Source organism: Cnephaeus nilssonii, assembly GCF_951640355.1.
Source record: "Cnephaeus nilssonii genome assembly, chromosome: 10".
Taxonomy (NCBI): Eukaryota; Metazoa; Chordata; class Mammalia; order Chiroptera; family Vespertilionidae; genus Cnephaeus; species Cnephaeus nilssonii.
Genome location: NC_137081.1, coordinates 39,798,740 through 39,824,395, shown reverse-complemented (window position 1 = coordinate 39,824,395; position 25,656 = coordinate 39,798,740). Strand labels below are relative to the sequence as shown.

Below are 25,656 nucleotides of genomic sequence, written 5' to 3'. Positions count from 1 at the left end.
AATAGTAAAGTCCTACATAAAACATTACTTCTTCCTTTATGTTGAGAGGTTAAGACAAATTAAATGAATAAGCATAATATTTTATTAAATAGCACATGCCATTGTTCAAAAAGTTTGAAGAGAAGAATATTTAACATATTGTCTTTAACCAAAACTTTTGTGAAGGTTTTCTTTAACCTGAAATCAAATTTATAGAAAAGACTTAAAACTTGTCTCTCCCTTATTCCCACTCTTCCGTCTGTAACTAGAACACGTATCCTTTCCTAATAAAATATTCTTAAAGAACATAACACTGAACTTGTCACTCTCCAAGCACTCAGATGTTTTACTTTTTAGTTTACTTATGCTAAGAATGTGTGTGCAAGATTTGGAATTAAAATGTGTCTTGCTAAGTCTTTGCGTGCTTAGTACATACTCGTGTGTATATGTGTTTATACTCATACTATCTCATTGTGTATGTTTGCTTGCATTTGTTTGCTGTAGAATATTTTTCTAAGGGAAAATAACTTTCTACAAAAACTGGAAAGAAGAATAAATAGAGGAACATGAAGACAGTCTTGGGTCCTGGATCTAACATTAGTATGGCCTCAGAAAAAAACAGGATCAGTAATAAAAAGAGATGAGAAGAAAACAACTTAGAATGGTGGCTGGTTATCATATCAATAAATAACACTTTTAGTCTCATGAATGACAATAAAGAAGGAGAAGGTAGAGATCCCTTTGATTACTAGTCTCCCAATTTGAAGAAAAGACTACTGCCAGGACTACTTCAATTTATCTTATCCTTTGATAGACAACAGCAAATTTTATCAAAATCTATCAACACCAGGAGGTAAAATGTTGGTAAAGGACAGAAAGTACCTGATATCTGAGTTGCTAAAGAAGAAAGTGAACAGGTAGGCAACTATTTCAAACACAGGAAGGATGGCTGAAGAAACATTTAGGTGAGCAATGAAAGATGAATATTCAATAGCTGATGAAAAACATTAGAGAAATTAACAGGAAGAATTTCATCTAGAGGGAAAAAATTAGGAAGAATGATAGGCAAGGAAATGTGAAATTATCTGGGATCAGGGTGTCATTAAAATAACTACTGGGTGTTTATTTGATGAACATGTAGACAGCTGGTAATAAATCCTTGTTATGGATAATTCCATGAAGTAAAACATACTAATGCTTATAGGAACACAAGTACTCATAACAAAGTTATAATGTACTTTCAAAGGCCCAAATGATCCAAAATAACACCATGGAAAGTAGTTTTTAATTAAACAAGTATCTACGTTGAATTCAATTTTACATATAGCTCTAAGTATCATTTAATGGCTGGTGCTGAACTGCCCCATATAGTTGAATAGGTTTGGTGGTATGCAAGGCAGCATTTGAAACTACTCTCATCTCATTAGAACATTAGGCTTTTAGTAAATGCCTAGTGCTTATTTACTTGGGAAAATGTGCTAACTGAACCTCTTCAATGCCTAACAGAAAATATGCTGATACAAGAAGCTTTAATGCTTGAGTTTTAAAACATCAATCTATGACATCAAATCAAGGCAGACAGGAATTCTCTCTTACATTTTATCCTCCAAGATGCAAGGTATTACATCACAATTAATTCATAAAGCATGAGATCCATTTGGACAGAGCATTTCTGAGCAGATGCGTATGCTTATGCAGGCTACGACAGGCTCCTCACAAAGGGGTCTTCTCCCTCACTCAGTGTCTGTGGCTTACTTTCTGAACCACTGGCTCCTGATCACTTTGCATCCTCCTGGAGCAACATTTCCTGGCAGGAACAGCGGGCCTCCCTGACTGTCTGAAGTGCTCACTGCCATGGCAACACCAGGCCTCCTGCTTTCAGCTTTTACTTTCTTCCCTCACTACACTTGTTTCTCTTCCCTGGGATGCATTTCTCATTCAATTATCAGGATAACACCTTTCTTAATGTACATGCTGGCATGTACTCTTCTACTATGTCTAGATCACAGTCAGGTCAATAATGACAAAAGCTGAAATATAAAAGTGAAAAACAAAACATCTGACTTCTGCTTAGCGTGTAAAAAGGTGGAAAGAGCCCTAGCCGGTTTGACTCAGTGGTTAGAGTGTAGACCCACAGACTGAAGGGTCCTGGGATTGATTCTGGTCAAGGGCATGTACCTCAGTTGCAGGCTCGATCCCTGGCCCTGGTCGGAGCACATGTGGGAGGAAACCAATCGATGTGTCTCTCTCACATCAATGTCCTTCCACTCTCTCTCTAAAATCAATGGAAAAAATATCCTTGGGTGAGGATTAACAAAAAAATAAAGAGGTGGAAAGAGCATTGCTCCAACCCTTATAAGAACAACAAAACAGTGCAAGTTAATCTGAAAAATCACAACTTTTCTTGAATTCATGAAAGTTAAGTTCACAGGGAAACCAAATAACCTGAAATCTAAGGAAAGACCTGCACCTTCAGGGACAGATGCAGACAGGAACACTTGTTTATCTGGAGAAAATGCTGGACTCCATACAAGCCAGGCAAGAATTCAGCTAACATTTGTAATGAATTGCTCAAGGTCAAATGTGAGCTAGTATCAAAGTTGCAGAGACCTGGGAGGTACTGCCACAAGAATTCAAACTCATTTGCAGGTTCCCCTCCACAGACTTCCCAGGGACTCCAGAGAAAGACTGGGGATAGATAAGAAACTTCAACACAGCCTCTCTCAGAGTACAGGCCTTAGAGAAGGAAGCAGCAGCCACTATGGGAAAGGCATGAAGTTGATGCACAGCCTAGATTCTTCAACTCTTACCTCTCCAAGAGAACAAAAACCTTTAGGTGCTCAGATAAGGATGATAGACTGACTTTAGGGCACAAGTAAATCCCCACTGCAGCTGGAAGAAGAGAAAAGAAGAACCTTCTATCCTATTGTGGGCAAGAATATATTATGAGCCCAGAGTAGAGGCCCCCTGAAGTTGGGGAAGGGGCAACACCACTAAGGGGGCCCTAACCACTGGACTCACCATTACAGAGCCTGCCTAAGACCGAGGCTATATCAGAACAGAAAATGTCCCTCTGATAAACACTGAGTAACAAGCAACAGCAGTCTACTGCTGAGGGAGAGTCAGCAGTGCAAAGAGAAATCCAAGTGCAAAGGAAAAACCAAGTGCAAAGGAAAAACCAAGAGCTGAGGGTAGAATACTAATGGGGTGGGGCAAAAATAGGTTCACAAATGTTATGGAAAATAATACAACAATTAATAAATAAAAATACAAGAATAAACTCTAGTTTTGCAAACTCTTAACTATAAACCTACTTTTGTACCACCCTATATTATAAAAACAAACTGCTCTGGCAAACCAGCCCACATCTTTAACACAAAGCAGCCAGAGGGATTTGAAGCCTGTGGTACACTGAGGAAAACAATAGCAACAACAAAAGCCAACTCAACTCAGCTCAATCCACCAACTCTTCCCCTACCCCACTAAAAGGCCTTGTAAAAGACAAGATGGGCCCATATGCAAGCACAAATACCACTTACCTCAATTGCTACTGTCCTAAACAAGATGTCCAACATCCAACAAAAATAACAAGGCACACAAAAGGCAAGAAAGAAAACAACCCACTGCCAATAAACAAAGCAAACAACATACCCAGAATGAGACAGATCCAGATATAAAAAATGTCAGGTAGGGAATTAACCTTTTGCACTTGGATGTCGAGTGTGACTCGACACAGTTAGCATCAGTAGCAGCTCGAGAAAAAAGCAAGCGAGTGCAAAGGGTTAAAGATTATTATAATACTAGAAGCCCAGTGCATAAAATTCGGCCTGCACCCTCTCACGATCCGGGACCACTGGCTCCTAACCGCTTGCCTGCCTGCCTGCCTGATCACCCCCTAACCACTCCCCTGTCAGCCTGATTGACACCTAACTGCCCTCCCCTGCCAGCCTGATCACCCCCAACTGCCCTCCCCTGCTGGCCTGATCGCCCCCAACCACCCTCCCCTGCAGGCCTGGTTGCCCCCAGCTGCCCTCCCCTGCAGGCCTGGTCGCCCCCAACTACCCTCTCCTGCTGGCCTGGTCATTCACAACTGCCCTCCCTGCCAACCTGGTCACCCACAACTGCCCTCCCCTGCAGGCCTGGTCGCCCCCAACTGCCCTCCCCTGCCGGCCATTTTGTAACAACGTGAGGGCAGCCATCTTGTGGCGGCCTTGTTATGACATCACGCAAGGGCTTTTATTATACAGGATACTAGAGGCCCAGTGCACGAAATTCGTGCACTGGGGGTGGGGGGATCCCTCAGCCCAGATTGTGAGAGGGCGCAGGCCAGGCCGAGGGACCCCACCGGTGCACAATTGGGGCTGGGGAGGGACGCGGGAGGTTGGCAAGCCAGGGAGGGACCGCGGGAGGGCTCCAGGTGTGTCCGGCGTGTCTCACTCAGTCCCGATAGGCCAGACCCCAGCAGCAAGCTAACCTACTGGTCGGAGCGTCTGCTCCCTGGTGGTCAGTGCACGTCATAGCGAGCAGTTGAGCGGCCTTCGAATATCACTAGCATATTACACTTTGATTGGTTGAATGGATGACCAGACCACTAGACACTTAGCATATTAGGCTTTTATTATATAGGATGCTAAAGTTTCTCATGGAAAAACTGCAGAACAAATGGGGAATCTCAGCAAAGAGTAGAAACTACAAGAAAGAATCAAATAGAAATTATAGAAAATAAAAACATGGCAACTGAGATGAAGTAAGTTTGCTTCATTAACAAACTCAACACAGCCAAGAAACAATGAACTTGAAAATGGATCAATAGAAAATACCCAAACTGAAACACATACACACACACACACACACACACACACACACACACACACACACGGAAAATAATCAAACAGAACACCAATTTGAAATCACATTATGAACTATCTTGACAGTTATGGATCACCCTGCCCACAATGGCAAACACACATTCTTGTTACATACACAAGGAAATCAAGATAGACCATATACTGAGTCAAAAAACAACTTGAACAAATTAACAATAACCAAAGTCATGAAACATACATTATCAGATAATAACTTGACACAACTATTAACTCAAATGGATCATAGATCTAAATATAAAACCTAAAATATATGAGAAATTTTTTAAAATATATTTTTATTGACTTCAGAGAAAAAAGGGAGACAGAGAGAGAGAGAATCATTGATTGGCTGCTTCCTACACACCCCCTACTGGGGGTCAAGTTCGAAACCCGGGCATGTACCCTTGACAGCAATCAAACCCAGGACCCTTTAGTCAGCAGGCCAACACTCTATCCACTGAGCCAAACCAGCTAGGGCTAAGAGAAATCTTTGTGACCTTAGGTTAGGCAAAAATTTCTCAGCTACAGCACAAAAAGCCTTGTTCAGAAAAAAAAAAAAATGTTTTAAAGCTGCACTTCATCCAAGTTAAAAACTTCTTGAAACATGCTGTTAAGATCTTGAAAGGCAGATAACAGAGACGTAACATTTGCAAATTACACAGCTCATAGAAGACCTCTATCCAAGTAAGTATAGAACTTTCATATTTTAATAGCAAGAAAACAAAGGCCTTATTTACTTTTTTTTAAATGGGCAAAAATGTTTACCACTAAATAAGATAAACAATGGCATATAAACATTTGAAAATATACTTGTATCATTAGAGAGATACAAGTTAAAACCAAAATGATTCACCTCTACACAACCACTAGAATAACTATAATTTCAACAAACAAAAACTGACAATACCAAGTGCTAACAAGAATGGGAATTTCATACTTTGCTGGTGGGAAAGCAAAATTATATAGCCGCTTTGAAATTCTACTTTGGAATTGTTTTATAAAGTTAAATATATACTTACCATATGGGCCACCAATCCAATTCCTAAGTATTTTACCCCTCAAGATAAAAACTTCATATAAAAGCCTATACATGAATGTTTACAGTACTTTATTTGTAATCACTAAAAACTGAACACAACTTGGGAAATGGATACACAAACTGTGGTACACCTTCACAATGGAATACTGTAACTCAGTAATAACTATCAATACATACAACATGGATGAATCTCAAGTGCAAATGCACATGTGAAAAAAAACATTAAAAATGTTACATACTGTATCATTCCACTTCTATGACATTCTAGAAAAGGCAAAACTATAGGGACAGAAAACAGTTCTGTAGTTGTCAGGGACTACAGATGGAAGAAGGAGCTGACTACAAAGAAGCATGATGGAAATTTTTGGCGTGATATTTCCTGATTGTGATGTGGTTACATACCTGTTTTCAAAACTCTCAAAACTGTACACTAAAATGGATAAATTTTATTTCATGTAAATTATAACCTAATATTTTCTTTAAGTGAAGAAAAAAATCACTCATTTTAAGACATTTCAAGCTACCTCATTTAAGAACTAACCAGGTTTTCTTAAATCTTTCTCAGACACCTGAGCAATCTTTCCTCCAGACCAAAAATACATTGACACTGACTTTATTGAAAATAAACATGTGTAGCAAGGTCCAAAATGAGTCTTAATTGTCTGGCTTTAACAAGCATTGAAGGCTCTATATTCTATAGGGTAAGGGTTGGACTTCGTACACCTTGCAAAGCTCCCATATTTTATTTAACTGGTGTAAAGTTTAGTATCTATCAACTCTCTTACTAGGAAACTGGGATTAACAGGTTGTGGAAGGAAAAATATGACAGAATTGTTTAAATTTATATTTCATCTCTGGACTTCTTCCTGATCTACAATAAGATGTACTTTCATGCAAGGAAAGTGAGAGGGAGAGAGAAATGTCAATAGTAAAGGATGGATAATTGTGTTCATATACCAAAACCAAACCAGATACTAAAAAAAAAAAAAAAAAAAAAAAATTGGCATATCATATAAAATATGCTCTGACCTCAATTACAAAATGTCTATGATTTCCTACTATGACTTACATGTCCTGTGGTAATTCACAAAAACTTTTTGACTAAAAAGTTTCTACTTATTCAAAGGAGTTAACAAAGGGTGATTTGAATGAAAATAAGAAAGCATTTGTGGTCTTTGACAAAGCATCATAATTCATTCAACAAGTATCTGAATGCTGACTATATACTTACTGATCATTGCTTAGGCACTGAGGAAGCATTACTTAAGCACTGCATAGTATCCAAAACTGCACAAACAAAACAATACCAGCAAAACGCTATTTTTAAAGATAAAACACACTCCTATATTTACCTCAAAGCCAAGTCTATCCTTTTCTTTCCAAAAGCAAAAATGTGTTACTTTCTTATCCCAGAATTCATCTGGCTTTACCACACAAACAAGGGACACCTCAGCTGGAACAACATTCTGTAAAATATAAAAAAATAATTATAGATTATACATGTAAAATGAATAGTTTATTAAAGTTATAAATTACTAGATATTCATGATTAGGCTGAGTAGTTAAGAGACCTTTGGAAAATACTTAAAATAATAAAGTAAAAGAAATACTCCAAACTTCAAAACATATATGGCAATAAAGAAATACTTGAAAGACAAGCTGACTCAGAAAAGATTACCGTATTCCATTGTGAAGGTAAACAGCAATACACACAGTACATGTTAATTGTTTTTGTTTTACTGAATCTCTGAAACAAGAATATGTATAGATTAAACTGCAAGGCAATTTTTAGCTGAAAAATTATAAAATTTCTTTTTTCTAATGCAATTTTCTTGGAGAAATTCTTCAAATAATGTAAAATCAATTTTCTCACAAAATAAGTTTCTTATAGGTCACTATACAAAAAAGGCAAGATTTTGCATGATTATTAACTTAACAAGGACAAAGCTAATCTTTGATTAATACAATTTCACATTTAATAGATATGGTTATTCATATAACCTAAAAATGGAAATTAACATTTATCCATGTATAAATATCCCATGTATACTTTATCAGCAAGCTCCTTATACATATCTTAAATTTGCCCGTTTCTATGACCTACATTGCTAATATCCTAAACTTGTCAGCCTTTTGAAATATTCTCTTAACAGGCCTCCCTGCTTCATGTTTTCTCTACTCAGAATAACATTCAACCCCTTACCAAGGTCTGGAAGACCCTCCAGGGCCAGTGACCTCTCAGACCTCATCTCATACCTTTCTCCTCAGCTCACTCCTCCACCACAGTTATGATGGCCTTGCTGCTCCTGGAATGTAAGAAGTCTGTTCCCACCTCAGGACTTTTGCCTTGATGTTTCCTGTCTGGAATGTTCTTTGTCCCATATAGGAATGCTCCCTCAGTTCATTTAGGATTCTACTCAAATATTCCCTCTTCACTAACCACCCTACCTAACATAGCACCATTGGCTCAGCCTCCTTTTACCACTGCATTTTTCTTCCTAGTATTTGCCACTATCTGATGTTTCATTATTTAGTAATTTTCCTGTTTATTGTCTAACTCTTCCAGTAGAACATAAGCTGCCCAATGGCAGGTACCTTATCTATCATGTCACTCCTATGTGCCTGGCATATAGAGGATACTCCATATATACAGTATATTTATTGAATAAATGAATTTGCATTAACAAGTGGCTTTCATCCTACAACTTTACAGAAGAATAAATTGAGCTTCAGAGAACTAAAGTAACTTATCCAAAATAAGAGTTAAGTGATGGTGCTGTAATAGAAACCAAGCCTGTCTTACTCCTAAGTTCTACCACACCATTTCAAATGTTCTAGACCAGGGGTCAGTAAATTCATTCTGAAGGGCCAGATAATAAATATTTTAGGCTTTGCATGCAATACAGTCTATGTTGCAATTATTTAAAATTCTATCCCTGTAGTATAAAAGAAGCCATAAGCAATATGTAAACAAATGAGTGTGGTTTAGTTCCAATAAAACTTTATTTACAAACTCCAGGGACCAACAACCCTAAATTTATATTCTACACCATAAATGGTATAACTGAGTAATGATAACAATGTTATTATTAATTAGGGAACGATAGAAGACCTTCCTACTTAAAACATGGCACTGGGCACATCACAAACCTAAGTGTTCCCTGCAATGACTGGGCTATAAATAAACTAAGTAAAATATTTTATTAATTTCCATTTTATTAAAAATAAAATCAAAACTTTTCAGAGGGACAAGGAAGTTTAAGGTTTATTCATATGACTTGTGAAAGATTATTATTTCAAAGTCATTAAATATTAAACCTGTGAGAAACAAGAGAAACCAAGCCACCCATCTGAGAGAATAATAGCTGTCGGCAGAGCCAGCACTAAGTTCTGGGCTCCCAAACAACTGATACCAGTACCTTCTGAAATAAAAGCAATGAGAGACTTTGTATGTAGAATATGTTTGACTAGGAGCAAACAACAGGCCACTGCAATTTCTGAAAATGTTACCTATTAATAAATCCAAAAGTTGTTAAAATACCTATCAGAAAAGAAATCACAAGAAGGGATTAAATCATCCATTGATTGTTCTTCAAAACTGCCACTGATCAAAGTCCAGTTTAAACAGCAAGTCCCCGTGCATCTGTGACACAGTTGAATAATGGGATGAAAGGAAGAACACAGGTCGTAATTAATGGATTTCTCACCTAATAGTTATTTTAACAACTTTGACAGAGAAGAGTTAATCTTCGTGTTTGGAATATAACAGTGCTGGGAACATATCTGACAGAAAAAGTAATGATAGGACACTAATATGTGCTCTGTTGAAAACTGATCCTCAGGAGGCTATGGTTTTTTTTTTCAATCCAATGGAGTGATTCTTTTTTATTTTTCCAAAATTTTATTTATTAATTTTAGAAAGAAAGGAAGGGAAAAAGTAAGAGAAACACCAATTTTTGCTGTTCCGCTTATTTATGCATTCATTGTTTGATTCTTGAATGTGTCCTAACTGGAGACAGAACCCACAACTTTGGCCTATCAGGACAATGCTCTATCCAACTGAGCTACCTGGCCAGGGCCAAAGGAGTGATTCTAATGGTGAGGGTTTAGGCCAAACAGTTAATAATAAGGAAATGGGTAATTTGGGGACCATCTCAGATATATCACCTGGAAAATATAAACTTTGTAAAGGATAAAGCTAAGACCATGCTTAGGACATGATAACTTCCAATTGTGGCTCCTTCCCATTTCCACTACAAGAACCTCACTAAGTTATTTAAAATCCTTGAACCTCAATTCACTTTTGTGGATAATAGAACCTGCTTCCCAAGGCTCTAAGAATAAAATTCAATGAGATAATTTATATAGCAAACTTAGTATAGTACTCGAACTCTATTAAGCACTAAAACTGAAAAATAAATTACCAGTTTCCACACCTTGAATCCCTTTTCCTAATTATCCCAAATAAAAGATATAACATTGAGTCATTCTCCTTAGTTAATTAATTTTTTTAAATTATACTCCTTTCTACAAAATCCTGAAGCAGCTACCAATTATTTCCTAGTTCATTTAAAATTCTTGATCTGGCTTTAGATATCACTGATATTTACCTAACTGAATGTTCACTATTCCATGTAACTGCCAACTTTTATTTCCCCCACACTGGCCTGCCATCAACTCCCTTCATTTTTGAGCTGTCTCTAAAGTCAGTGTCCTGCCAAGAATGCTCTTTTCACTCTCTTTCGTTTAAATTATTCAATCTCTTATATTTCACTCACTTAATTTTTACCTTCTCTAGAAGCCCTTTTGAGGAAACCCAGGTAAGAGCAATCTGGCCCTTTCAATTATTCAAATACTAGAGGCCCAGCATAGCTCACTTCCACTTGCCTCAGCTGGCCGCCCCACCCATCGCCGCTTGTAGCTCTCACCCCGCCCTGGCCCCCCACCACTCATAGCTAACTGCTCTTAGCTCTCCTCCGCTAGTAGCTCGCTGCCCACCCCGCCTGCCTGGATGCTCGTTTGGTCGTGACGGTGTTACGGCATCACGGCCACAGGCCTTTTATTAGTATAGATTTTATTTTTCCATTTTTGATCACAGTATCCTCAACACGCCTATAATACATCAACAAATGTTTACTAAATTTCTACTATATGCAAGGGACCATGTATGTATTCTGTGAGGAGCACAAGACTATAAAACACAAGACTAGAATCAGATCAGGGCCTGTATAATTGCAGCTGCTTATCAAATGCTAACATGTGAGCTTCTGGAGTCCTTGGGGATACAGCTGTTAAGTACAGTTCTTCTGGATTAGAAAGAAATTGACCATCTTGACTCCTGATGCATTGTGGAGGAAAGGGGGGGGGGGACGGAGACAGAAGGGAGACACTTATCAAAACCACCTAAGAAGCTTTTGCAGAATAGAATTACCTACTCCTACGCCCTACCTCCGAGGTCGGCAAACTATGGCTCTCGAGCCACATTCGGCTCTTTGGCCCCTTGAGTGTGGCTCTTCCACAAAATACCACGGCCTGGGCGAGTCTATTTTGAAGGAAGTAGCATTAGAAGAAGTTTAAGTTTAAAAAATTTGGTTCTCAAAAGAAATTTCAATCGTTGTACTGTTGATATTTGGCTGACTAATGAGTTTTCGGACCACTACCCTACCTGTAGTATCAGAATGGGGTGGAGTAGAGATGATGCAGATATTACAGCCTGCAAAAGCTCCCAGGTGAATCTGATAATGTCTCTCCTCACACTTTTACTCTGACTGGCCTACTTGCTTAAATTACTTAAACATGACATTATTTTTGATCATTTACAAACCTTCAGAATAGGGCTGACATTTATTTTACTCCTCAAAGTCAAACCTACAAGAATTGAATTTAATGTATCAAACCAATAGTTAGCTGTGCATTTCAGAGCTCAGTAGCTGTTGAGAAGCCTGGGCACAGTCCTATAAATGAAATGCATTTGCCATTATCACCATATCTGTTGCTGTAAAATAAAACCATTTTTTGATAGTCAAAAATAAAATTACCTGTAGCATTAAGACTACCGTTTTCACCACATTCCACTGTGATTTTCTGCCATCCACAATCACGGTAAATCCTCTAGCCTTACACTTTTCACTGAAATGAAACAAAACTACAAAATATTAAAATAAACTTCATATTTTATTCTTCACAATTCTAAATAAAGTTCACATCTTAATTGTATATGGAGCAGCATTAATGTCACTTGATTTGGTATACATTGTCAACACAGAGTATATCATTTGAGTTTTCTCAAGCAATTTGTTTTTCTCGTTTCAGAAAATAATGAGTATTTACAAGCTAATTTGGCAAGAAAATTACTTTAAAAGCATGGAAAGTCACTTTCTTAAAAAGAGAAGAAATCAAAGTAATCTTCAAATAGTCTCACTGGTCTCTTAATTTCTTCATCTATAAAATGGGATCACAATGAAGCAGGTAACTAATGACAGCCAAGTGCACACATAATTCTCGTCTCTTCTTTCTGCCTGAAGTAGAAGGTTTGTAAAGTGATACTGTAAAACGGGTAGAAAATGAAGTAAGCTGTTACTGAGCCATTGGAAATGGGCCTTTTTGTGTTCTTTTGGAGAAAAGTAATGAGATGAGGTAGCATGTAGTGTGCACAGTAATTCAAAGCTTGAATACAGCATCTCTAACCCACCTTTGCTCTCACTTTTGTACTCTCCGTCACTTGACCAGCAAAATATTATGTTGTGTGTTGGAAAATGTGTTACTGCTATATAATATCTATTACTCAAGAACTTACTAACACTTTCCAGAAGCCTACCCTAGTAAAATGCAACTATATGAAAAAAACTCCATTCTAAAACCAAGCCACATAGCTCTATTATTATTGTTGTTGTTGTCATCGTTTTACTTATAAAATCAATTGGATGCAGGGATCTCAATTACCCTTTTTCCAATACAGTGGAAGAAACTACAGCTTTGCTTAGCAGAGCAAGGATTTATAGTGAAACCTCTCCCTACTCAAAGTTCTCCCAATTGTGTACATTATAGGAAAGGTAAACAGCAGACCCTTTCTTGAGATTTAAATCCAACAGTCGAGGGGATTTTGCTAATCTTCCCTTAATCCCTCTAAGAATTCACATTAGCCTCAAGAGGGTTTTTGGAGAAGTGATGTCCAATTCTAATGAAAAACAGTAAGATCATAAGAATGATATTGCTAAAGGCAGGAACAGAACCTGAGCTTCCAAAAGAAGAGTGAGAAGTATGCAACAGGTGAAACAAATTGAATCATATCCTATATAATAAAAGGGTAATATGCAAATAGACCAAACGGCAGAACAAACAACCAACCAATCAAAGCGTAACATGCTAATGACATGCTAAGGCTGCTCAACCGCTAGCTATGACATGCACTGACCACCAGGGGGCAGACTGTCAACTGGTCAACCAGTCGCTATGACGTGCACTGACCACCAGTGGGCAGATACTCCGACTGGTAGGTTAGCTTGCTGCTGGGGTCCGGGCGATCAATCGGGACTGAGCGAGATGGACTGGACATGCCCTGGAGCCCTCCCGCAGTCTCTCCCCGGCCAGATCGTGCACCGGTGGGGTCCCTCAGCCTGGCCTGCGCCCTCTCGCAATCCAGGACTCCTCGGGGGATGTCGGAGAGCTGGTTTTAGCCGATCCTGCAGGCCACTCCCCTTGGGAGGGCACCAGATGCAGGGCTCATGGCTGGTGAGCACTGCTGTGGCAGCACGAGCCTCTCCCTATCGGGACTGATTGGGCGCGGGCCTGCGGCAGGCACAGTGGGGCCGGGATGAGCGGGAATGGCAGGTAGGAGCTGCAGGCAGCAATGGATTGCGGGTTTCGGCCCGATGCCTGGAGGCCACCCAGAGGGACCCCACCCATGCACAAATTCGTGCACCGGGCCTCTAGTGATCATACAAAAAACTTGCACACAAATGTTCATAGCAGCATATTTCAAAATAGTTAAAAGCAGAAATAACCCAAATGTCCATCAATTGATAAGTGGAAAAGCAAAATGTGATAATCCATACAATGAAATATTATTCAACCAGAAAAAAAAATAAAGTACTGACACATGCTATATAGCATAGATAAACCTAGAAGACAGACACAAAACTCCATATATTATATGGTTCCATTTATATAAAATATCCCAAATGGGCAAACCCACAGAGACAGAAGATAGCAGATTAGTGGTTACCAGAGGCTGGAAGGAGGGGAAGAAGGGGAGTTTCTGCTAATGGGTATAAGGTTTCTTTTTAGGCTGATGAAAATGTTCTGTAATTACAGCGTGAAGGTCACACCACCTTGTGAATATACCTGCTGAATGGTACACTTTTAAAGGGTATGTGAATTTCATGGTATCTGAATTATATCTCAGTAATTATATATCTCAAATGCTGAAGTGTTCTATTTTTGGATTTTGTATTACAAAATATAGGAGCTACTAGTATTGTTGGGTGGGGTAGCAAGAAGTTGAGGCAATATAATAACCACTTCTGGATCAGCAACAATACATAAAGACTTACTAGGGAAAGCAAATCTGGTATCTAATTGCTGGTTGTGGGATCAGGTAAGGAGAAAATTCCTGGAGTTCCCTACCAACAAGACATCTAGGAAGACCACTATGACTCAGGGAGGACAAAAGCCCAAGAGAGATCAGCTGGAGAGGGTAGCTGGCTGTTGAGTAGTTTTCACAGAAGTGGCAGCCAAGTCAGGGACTTCCAATGCATTGTGGGAATTGGCAGGAGGGAGAGCTAAGACACAGACTGCCTAGTAGAGGGCCTTTCCTGGTTGGTACCAGAGCCAAGAGAAGTGAGCCACTCCCATAATTTGGTATTTTCTCCTCACTGGCATCTGCATGTCTCAGACACAGGTTACACAACCCATTTTGTTAAAGAAGTTTTACACAAGGCTTTATATTTCAAAGCACACTCTAAATTAATCTGCATATTAAGACAAAGAAAGTAATGAAGCTTGCAAATACCATCTGCAGTGATCTTAAGGGCATGAAATACTCCAAATTTATCTTTTGAGGTACTTAAAAACACCCTTAATCATAATTTTCTCACATTTTTCTGAAGAAGATAATGAAAATACACACAATCCAAAGACACTATTTCAACTATTTAAAGGGAGAAGGTGTTTTTTTGTTGTTGCTTTTCAACTTCATTCCTATAAGTGGAGTGACAGTTTAAACTGTTTTTAATAACATACATAATTTAGAAGCATGTTATGTACTTTATAAATGGCATGTTGGAGGAGCTGAAGTGCTATACTAATAAATTCTTATACTACCATTTACATGTTTATATTTTAACAACAACAACAACAAACTATTAAAACCCTGCCTCCTTGTTCCTACTCTGTTAAGAGCCTTTCGAGGGCGAGGTGACTCATCAAACAGGCAGTAAAAGAGAAGAGACTCCTCAACAAGCTCACTCACTCTATTTGCCAAAGATTTCCTGAGCTCAGTGTTCAGTAGCTCTTAATAATTTCTCTGATTACAATGAAGGGCTCCTTCTCCTCCACTCACAGAGCTCTGCTTATACTTACATAATGGCACTAATTTCACTCATGCTTTTATTATAATTATTGTTTATAATTTATCTTCATTAGATAACATGCTCCCAAAAAAGCAAGAATATTATCTTACTGATATCTTGGCAGATTCCAGCACAGTGCTTTAAATACAGAGGCCCTTTAAAAATGTAACGCGATTCAATCAAATCACTCCTCAGTCAGAATGCAGCAATGGCTTTCCTTCTCATTCAGAACTTAATGGCCTGCAAGGTCCCTCTACGTTCTGACTCCAGCCTCTCTCTCTAATCACTCTTTCAGAACTCTGTCCCTCTCTCAAACTGCTCCAGCCACCTTACTGGTCTCACACGCTGAGCCTGCTTCTGCCTCAGGGCCTTTGCACTTACTGTTCCCTCTGTCTTAAATGTTCTTTCTTAATGCTCTTTCATCAAACATCTATAGGTCCTTTTCCTCAATTCAATCACATCTGATAAAATCTTACCATTTTGTAAAATACTGACTCACCTACCCTTCCCAAGCCATCTCTCTCTTAACTCTAGTGTTCATAGCCTTCAGGAACATCTAATATACTATGTATTTATTTGTAATATTAGTTTGACCATTCAGGCATAAGGCTGATAAGGGCGGGAACTGGGTCTGTTTTGTTCACCCATTTCCTCAGTACCTAGAACCATGAGGAGCTCATTGTAGGACCTCATGTATTTACTGAGTGACTACAGACTTATGACCTTAATGTCTGTGTAATTTTTGGCAAGTCATTAAACCCCTGTGCTCTGATGTTTCTTCTGTAACATAAATGAGTTTTCTACAACTAGGAAGAACCAATTTAAAATCTTAAATTTGAATTTTTAAAAAATTCAAAATTTGAGAAAAATAGAAAGGTAACTTCTGTACCTGTTGGAGCTCTACAGAATCAGGAATAACCTGGGGACATTTTTCAAAATTCTGATGCCTGGGAGTCAACCTCCAGAGATTCTGATCCAAATGTTTTTGGGAGGCCTACTCAAGAGACTTCAGCCCCCAAATATCACCGATGGGAGAAGAAGTTCAGGAGAGGACTTTTTCTGTTTTCCTTGTTGTTGAAATGAAGGATAGGCTCAAGCAAACAGAAAAGTGTAAGTTTTGTCTTCACCCAAGAAATATAAAAATTAAAAATCCAAAGACCTTTGGATTAAAACATAAACATTTTTTGCATTTTTTAAAGCAAGAATGTTTTAAACTCCTAATAATCTTCACTCAATAAATTAAAATATGCAGATGTACTTATATCTATATAGTGAAATACATAACTAAATAAAAGATACTTTCTATTCAACTCATTTCTCTCTAAGTTTTCTCAAGTTGCATGATACATAAATACTCAATCTTCATGTTCCTTAAAAGTTGATAGTACATACATTTTGGAAATCTGTATATTATTCAGTGCCTGAAGAGCATAAAAAGAGTATTTTTTCTGTTGTGGTATCATAAATTACAGATTCTAGTGTTTTTAATTATAACTTCACTGCTAATAAAAGCAGATAAGTTAGCAAAGTATATTTTGACAATAGCAAGAATCATTAGTAAGTGAATGAAGACATACTGAGATTTAAGAAAAGACACCTTAAGAGTCACCTTGGAATGCTGAGTAGATAGTCTAAGGTGACACTCAGCTCATCCATATTTGTCTGTTCCAAGCATAATGGAATTGTCAGAATGAGGCCACTTCGTCTGTCCTTTCCTCCTATTAAAGAAAAAAAAGGTAAATTTAATATGTAGTAGATATTAAAGCACTAAACAAGAAATATATATTTGGGTTCAATGCTACTAAAATAATTACAAGTTTAAGACATAGGTAAAAAAACTACCTAATGGCTCTTTATTTTATACACTGTAAATGTCCATAGTAGTATAGCAAAATTATATAAAATTTAGAAAAAAATAAAAGGAAAAAAATTCACCCATGAAATTTTCACTTACACATAGCAATTATCAGTTTAATTTTCTTCTTTCTAGTCTACTTCTTAATTTAATCAACTCATCAAACACCTATTGTGAGCCTCGCACAATAAGCATTTACAAGTAAAATTAAATCAACCTAAGAAAAGCTTTGAGTCATAAGAAATAACGGTATGAAATGTGACAATTTATTTGCTAGGCTGTGTTATAAAAAGGATTAAAGAAATGGAGAAGCCCTAGCTGGTTTGGCTCAGTGGATAGAGCGTCAGCCTACGAACTGAAAGGCCCCAGGTTCAATTCCAGTCAAGGGCACTTGCCCGGGTTGTGGGCTCGAACCCCAGTGGGGGACTTGCAGGAGGCAGCCGATCCATGATTCTCTCTCATCATGGATGTTTCTACCTCTCTCTCCCTCTTCCTTCCTCTCTGAAATCAATAAAAATATATTGAAAAAAAATGGAGAAAATGATAGGAGCTGTGATAAATGTGGAATGTTTCCTAGGACAGACTTAAGAAAATGATAGAATTTATAAACCAAGCCAAAACAGCATTCTGTGATGAGGACTGATATGAGTTAACGCACAAAGGTCAGCTAGACATTCTTCGTTCATGAGGCAATAAGGAGACAGTCCTGCCCAGCTGAGAAGAGTGTATGGGACCTGGATATAGAAGCCTGAAAGCCAGGTAGTGAAACTTACATTTCACGTTTGTTCAACTCCTATTCAATTTTCCATTAGCAATAAAATATAACTAATACTTTTATACACACAGAGCTTCTTTGAAAGTTCCCCATATGACTGACTTTGCACTCTGAAGCCCATCTTTTGATGCAGCTGACAGTTGTGGCCATTTTAGAAGCCTAAAAACCAGCAGATTCTAAAGGAAACAACTCTGTATTATCTAAAACTGGAGTGGGAACCTTTTTTCTGCCAAGGGCAGTTTGTATATTTATAACATCATTACGGGTCATACCAAATTATCAACTTAAAAATTAGTCTGCCATATTTGGTCAAACATTTAATTAACTCCCCCAATGCCTTGGCAGGGCCAAACCAAATGATTTCACGGGCCTTATATGGCCCATCAGCTGGACGTTCCCCACCCCTGATCTAAAAGGTGTGAACAAGATGACTGCTATGAGTGCATAAATGCAATTCTTGATGTACCAACCATAGAGGATCCTGTTATTATGTTAACCATAAAAATTACTGATATTCAACCATTTTATTTAACCTCAATAAATTGTAATTTCATGTGATTCAACTTAACAGATAATCAATTGAGACTTCCAATTGCACGTTTGTTTGTTGTTGTTTTTTTGTCTAGAATGTAAGTTTAAAAAAAAACACAAAAAACAGATTGCACCCATGGTTTTCTAACTCTATTCCCCGAATGATTTTGGTTTAAAAGTTTTTCTCTATTTTTAAACAAGTTTGAAAATTAAGTGTTAATTTAATGGTTAAAATAATGGTCAATGGAGAAAATCAAGAGGGGTGGGCTAAGAGATGTTTCATTTTCTCCTCAAAAAAATGTTAATCTTTATCCCTACATTAATAAGATGGAAGACAAGCTAGGATGCAGGGTATCAAAAAAATGGTTATCACATCTGGACTGTAGCATGCTGACCCACTGTGGAATTGTCTTCAGGGGACAGGTCTCACATTCAGAACTCTATTTAACCTTATGCCCTCAGCTTTCACTATCAAACAATAAAACATCCACTGGTACAAACACAAAAGAGGGCAGAAGCTGGCAGGAAAAAGACTTTCAAGATAGGTAAGGTCAACAGTCAAATGCTACACAGAGACGAGTGTCATAAGGAAGCAAAATATCAGTGATAAAGATTATAAAAGAATAATAATATCCACTTTTGGCAATGGTGTGGGCAAACAGGCATTTTGAAACAATATTGTTAGAGGGCAATCTGACAAAACCTCACACAAATTTAAAAGTAAATTCTCTTTAACAGGTCCACTTATAGAAATACACACTACTGAACTTGTACAACACGCACAAACTATGAATAAAAATGTTTCCTACAACACCATTCATATCAGAAAAGAATGGAAAAAATGTGTCAACTGGTAAGGGAAGAGGATTCTTCATGAAAAGGAAATGCATGTTAATAAATAAGGAAACAATAACACTAATAGACAATATCTTATTTGTCAGTTATACGACCCTAGAAAAACATGTCAATTTACAGAGAGCTGCAATATGCTTTGAAAAAAAAAGACATCAGTAGCCTAAATATCAAGAAAATTCTGATAGGATCTAAAGAGTAAGAAAGAAAAATCGAGATAACATAATACAAATAACCCTAAACAGGCTGGCCACAGTAGTTGTTCTAAAGCATGTGCTAATCACTCAGTGATCCAGAATTCCAGAAAAATCACTACACCCAATGTACTCACCACTGCTCTCACACTGATAAAATATCTTGCAGTTTCTCTCTGACTCTTCTTAGCTGATATAGACTTTGCACTAATAACTGAAGGTAAACCAAGCCTGTATAACCAAGTTCACACAGCAGAAACTGAAAGCTGTATAATTGATATTTCATAATCCTCTCAGCACATTGAAACCTTCTCATAGAAAGATGGAAGACGACAAGCTAGGATGCAGGGTATCATAAAAACTAATTACTCTATGTTTCAGAAACAATTATTTAGATGCTATTTAGTCAATTATTCTTAGACTGTATCAATTATTCCATTTTCATGTAAGAAGTGAGATATCATGACATCTACCCTGTGGAAATCATTTTACCAAATTACAGAACAGATAAAAATGGGCCTGCCAAGAAACAACAGTGACAGACTGGGCTTGCATGGCTATCCATTCTGATTAAAAGATGCCTCAGGAATACCTCTGAAACAAAAATCTCAGGAAAATGAAGTGCATTTCTGTCAAACTTACAAAAAAAAAAAGTTTAAACAAGTTTATACATCAAACACTTCCAATTTTAAAGAAGGAAAACATACCTGAAAGGAAGGCTAGTTTTTTCTTCAGAATGGGTAATATTACTGAGGCCTCCATTTTACTCCAGTGAACTTCCTCACGTCTGAAAACACAGAAAGTTAAATATCAACCACAAGATGGTAATCACTCCATGAAATATATACTTATGATGGCTTATACCAGGATTTCCAAATCTCAACATGACATATATTTTGAGTCGGATCATTTATTGTTTTTTTGTAAGAAGCTGTCCTGTGCATTGTATGATATTTAGCAGCATTCTCTATTCACTGAAATATCAAGAGCACTGCCCATTTCAGGTTGTGACAACCAGAATGTCTCTAAACACTGTCGAACATTCTCTGGCAGGCACAGTCACAGCCAGCTGAGAATCACTGGCTTCTCTGTTTTTCAGAGCAACACTCTTGGGCTAGAATAGTGTCTGGTACATTGTGGTAACTCAATAAACTAATCTGTTGAAATAAAAAAAAATGAATCAATTAATCAAACAGGTAGTCCTCTTTCTACTGGTCTCCTTATTAATTATATAACTTCATTCCAAATACACAATTCTTTAAGTTTCACTATTAAATGGCTTTCTTGGATTGCTCATATTTTTTGTTTCTCCACAATACATAGTAACACATCTTTCCCTCATGTTTACCTCAAGATATTCCTTAATGCACTGTTTCAATTTTTGCCCTCCACTGTAAACTATCTCCAGCTCTCCACATTTTGTATTTTTAAATTATCCAGGGGAAAATATGATTAGCCCAGTAGATCTCTTTGTACCAAGTCATAAGTCAATGTTCTTGGTTTGGTTTTCTAGTGTCCACTTGGCCACAACCAGGGGTTATGGCTAAATACAACGAGTCACCATCCATCCAACAAGGACTAAGGAACAAGATAGTTTCCCTTAAAAGGGAGCTTTAGCATGGCAGGCATCTGAAGGCTTGGCCAGCTCTGTTTACTACCAAGAAAGGATTTTAAGGTGAGCGGGACCTTTAAAACAAAATAAGAAAAGCAAACATTCAACTATATTATCCATCTATATTTAATTTCATGTCTGAGAGAGTATTCTCCATAATATTTTATCCCTCCTTTCCCGTTCCCACCTCACACCCACCCACCATTATAACATATAGTAACAGTTCCTTGGAGTAGACCATGAAATTGCATTATCTTTAGTAAAAATATACACTCTCTTTTTAAAATATTTTAGCCTCTTTAACTGAGATGTAATTGACATATAACATATTAGTTTTAGGTGTACAATATATTGATTTAATATTTGTATATAGTGCAAAGTGATCACTACAATAAGTCTACTTAACATCTGTCACATACAGAGCTACAAAAATTTATTTTCCTGTGATGAGAACATTTAAGATTTACTCTCTTAGCAATTGTCAAATGTGCAATAGAGTATTATAAATTACTAGAGGCCCGGTGCACGAATTTGTGCACCAGTGGGGTCCCTCAGCCTGGCTGCGGGATCGGGCCGAAACTGGCTCTCCAACATCCCCCAAGGGGTCCCAGATTGCAAGAGGATGCAGGCCAGGACCAGGGACCCCACTGGTGCACAACTGGGGCCGGGGAGGGAACACAGGAGGGTTCCAGGGCGTATCCGGCCCATCTTGCTCAGTCCCAATCGGCCAGACCCCAGCAGCAAGCTAACCTACCAGTTGGAGCATCTGCCCCCTGGTGGTCAGTGCATATCAGAGCGAACAGTTGAGCGGCCTTAACATATCATTAGCATATTGCGCTTTGATGATTGACTGGACGACCGAACACTTAGCATATTAGGCTTATATTATATAGGATAGTCACCAGAAAGCATACTCTGTTAAGGATAATTTTCTAGCAGAGTAGAAAATATGACTCTTCTATATGAAAGCATATTACTTATTCAGCAAATACCTGCTATGAACCTATGCCATTTTTGGCACTGTGCTATCAACTGAAGCTAAAAACTAAAGTCACAGCCCTGCCCTGAAAAAAAAAAAAAATCCCACATATTAAGGGAAACAATGTAATCAATATTTGTCAGATAATGACAAATAAACAAGACTATTTTACAAGTATATTATTTTATAGCTTTTGTGTACACAATAAAAGACCATTATTTGCACTTATATACAAAAAACATACACTATCCAACTAAATGCAATATATTCTTAACCAAGTTTTATCCTTGAATATTTGTTTGCAATCTATTCATTCGTTTTGTTCTACATCAGCCCAGGCTAACATAAAATTAGTAGAAAGTATAAGGGAAAAGCTTACATTTTACATTAATCTAAAACCAGTAACATTTCATGCTACCAGATCAACATCTTGACCTGATGAGTTTGTAATCCAGCTCTACAAGAACCAGACAGCTCAGATTTACATCTATTGGCCCTTCTCCTGTGACCAGCTTGTCAGAGACCAAATCTGAAAAGTTTATAATGATAATAATGATTATGAAGATTAACACTTATTAACTGTTTACTGAAAGGCATGCATTATCCTAAGTGATTTATTTCTATTAACTTATTTAATCCTCACATTTCTATAAGGTAAGTACTCTTACTATCCCCATTTTACAGAAGAGTTAACTGGAGCTTAAAGAGGTGAAATGCTGCCTAACAACTCACAGCTAGTAGGTGGGGAAGTGAGGATTCACACCCAAGCAATCTGGTTCCAGTAACAATGTTCTCACATCATGCTATCAGCCTTCCAATAAAACAGCTCAGAAAATGTCCAGTGACTTCCGGCCAAGTGAACAAATGGAGCTCCAGACTATATGCAGAATTAAAATATCTAGAGAATGCATGTGTGTGTATGTGGCACTGCCTTGATTCATGGTAAGGCACCAGCACTTTTACCCACCATTTCTTTTAGATCATCAAGTGCAAATGCCAACACAGTGAAAAGGGCAAATAATACCTAAGAATTATTATAAAAGTAGTTTGAACTCACAGACCCGTGAAATCTAGAAACAAGAGAACTACTTATCTAGGCTGTCAATGGGATACTCCCACAAAGGAATTTCAACTTTGAGGCAGTAATGCAGACACAGGAACAACTTACTCATAGAAATAGAACGGGCTTCCTAACCAGACATTTCCTATGATATGAACAGACAAATTTTGGTTCCTTCTTATTATATGAACCTACTTCTCCATCTTTCTCATCAATCCTGAGTTATACAACATCCTTCAAATAAAGCCCTTTTCTGCTTAAGTTAGCGATAATCAGGTTCTCTTTTAGTTAATGGAGAAAGTTGATTAGTATAGGGAACAAAAATGCAATTTAGAGTTCAATAGATCATGAATGCAGTCATTTTAATGCTTTTTAAAACATACTTTTATTGATTTCAGAGAGAAAGGGAAGAGGGAGAGATATAGAAACATCAATGAAGAGAGAGAATCTTGATCGGCTGCCTCCTGCATGCCCCCTACTGGGGATCGAGCCCACAACCCAGGTATGTGCCCAGGAATCGAACCGTGACCTCCTGGTTCATAGGTCAATGTTCAATCACCGAGCCACACCAGCCAAGATGAATGCTTCTTTAAAAAAAAAAAAAAAATCTGTTCCCATTTATTCTGAATAAAATGTTCATCAATATATTGAGGTTTTAAGCCTTGTTACATAAAACTCAATTAATCAGCACCCAAGAGAAAAGAATATCTGGAATTCCTATGATCCCACAAAGCATAAGAATTGAGAGATGCAGGTGACCCTTGAAATCTGTGTTACCTAAGCTCTGCAAGTCAGGTTATTGATTTTATGCCAACAAGTGACAAATTTTTCACCATTATGTTCTCCACATACTTAGAGCAAATAGGAAGATGGTTTCAGTCTTCATTACAGACTTACCTTGGTAAATTATGATATCCAGAAAATATCTTAACATTTTATCTCTGTCATCTGAGATAGATACTTCATTCAAACTCATTACTTTACAGAACCACCTCCAAAGGCAAAATACTAAATTGGTGTGGTTCAATAGCTTTTTAAGGAACATCCTGCAAGTGATGAAAAAGTAATTTGAAATAATGAGATCTATAGGTTTTTGGGTGTGTGTGCCAAGATCAAATGAACGGATGGATGAAATGTGAAACTGTCAAGAGATGAAAGCTATAATGTTTACTCTTTATATCTCCTCGCTTCTAGAGTCTCCATTCCATCGATTTCTTTCACTGTTATTATAAAAGAGATAGTAATGAAAAATAATGATTACCTGTAACACTAGTTCCAATTAAATTTAGTTTTGCAAAAGTTATTTGTTTAAGATTTTTTTCAAACGTTTAACATAGCCATAAAAAAATTGCCTATCTCTGGTGATATTATATATCTGACAGTAGTTAAAATAATGTACAAAACACACACAAAGAGAAAAATCTTGCAAAATATAACCATCCACTAACATCACCAAAATACAATGTTAACAGGAAGGTACCAGATCATTACTTTTCACAAGAAGAAGCTTATTCAACCTTAAATATATTTGAGTTGAATATATTCGCAAACAAGAAGTGAAGGCAATGACAGACATTTACTTGATATTAATAAACAGTGGCAAGAAAAACACTATTTTTAAAAAAACCTGCCAGGTGAAGCAGGCCAAGAAATGGAAAAATTAAACAATTCACAACATGTTTACCAAAAACATGTCAGATTTCATATATGGTCATTTAAAATGACTTATTTTAAGTCACTATTATTAAATAAGAAGAGGCAGAAAGTCAGAGTATATAGTAGATGATGTTTTAGAGACTGGTGACTATAAAGAAATATGTGCAACCATAACTGCATGCTACCTTCAACCGAAAATAAGAGACACCGAAGCAAATTAATATCATTCCTAGGTGCAAAATAAATCCTACCTAAAACAGAGCCCTTTTACTAAAGTTAGGGATCATAAATTCTGAGAACTAGAAATATAGGGAGACTAAGTTTCAACTGATATTTGTATCCATTTTCTTTAAGCATCTTTGCAAGATCTTGCAGAGTTAAAAAGAGGAAAATTGGGGCAAACAAGTAGTTAAATTGGAATCTTGTCTCCCCAAGAGCAGAGACCAAGTCTTACGTTATCTTTGTACTAGGGTCCCTCGGCCTGGCCTGTGCCCTCTCACAATCCGGGACCCCTTGGGGGATGTTAGATGGCCGATTTTGGCCCGATCCCCGCAGGCCCAATCCAGACAGGAGGGAGCCCGATCCCCGCAGGCCCAATCCAGACAGGAAGGAGCCCGATCCTGTGCATTGAGCATCTGTCCCCTGGTGGTCAGTGCATGTCATAGCGACCAGTCGACCAGTAGTTCAATT

At 37.7% G+C, this 25,656-nt stretch overlaps 1 protein-coding gene across 1 annotated transcript in view; it reads right to left on the bottom strand.

Moving 5' to 3' along the window:
- Positions 1-25,656, bottom strand: part of SESTD1 (SEC14 and spectrin domain containing 1) — a 104,179-nt gene that overhangs the window by 42,120 nt on the left and 36,403 nt on the right. Inside the window, exons 2-5 of the mRNA XM_079781749.1 lie at positions 20,367-20,446; positions 17,062-17,170; positions 11,922-12,012; positions 7,236-7,349 (exon numbers count right to left, since the gene is read on the bottom strand). Of these exons, the coding sequence (XP_079637875.1) occupies positions 7,236-7,349; positions 11,922-12,012; positions 17,062-17,170; positions 20,367-20,421 (369 nt within the window). The 5' untranslated portion in view covers positions 20,422-20,446. The remainder of the gene's footprint in view (positions 1-7,235; positions 7,350-11,921; positions 12,013-17,061; positions 17,171-20,366; positions 20,447-25,656) is intronic.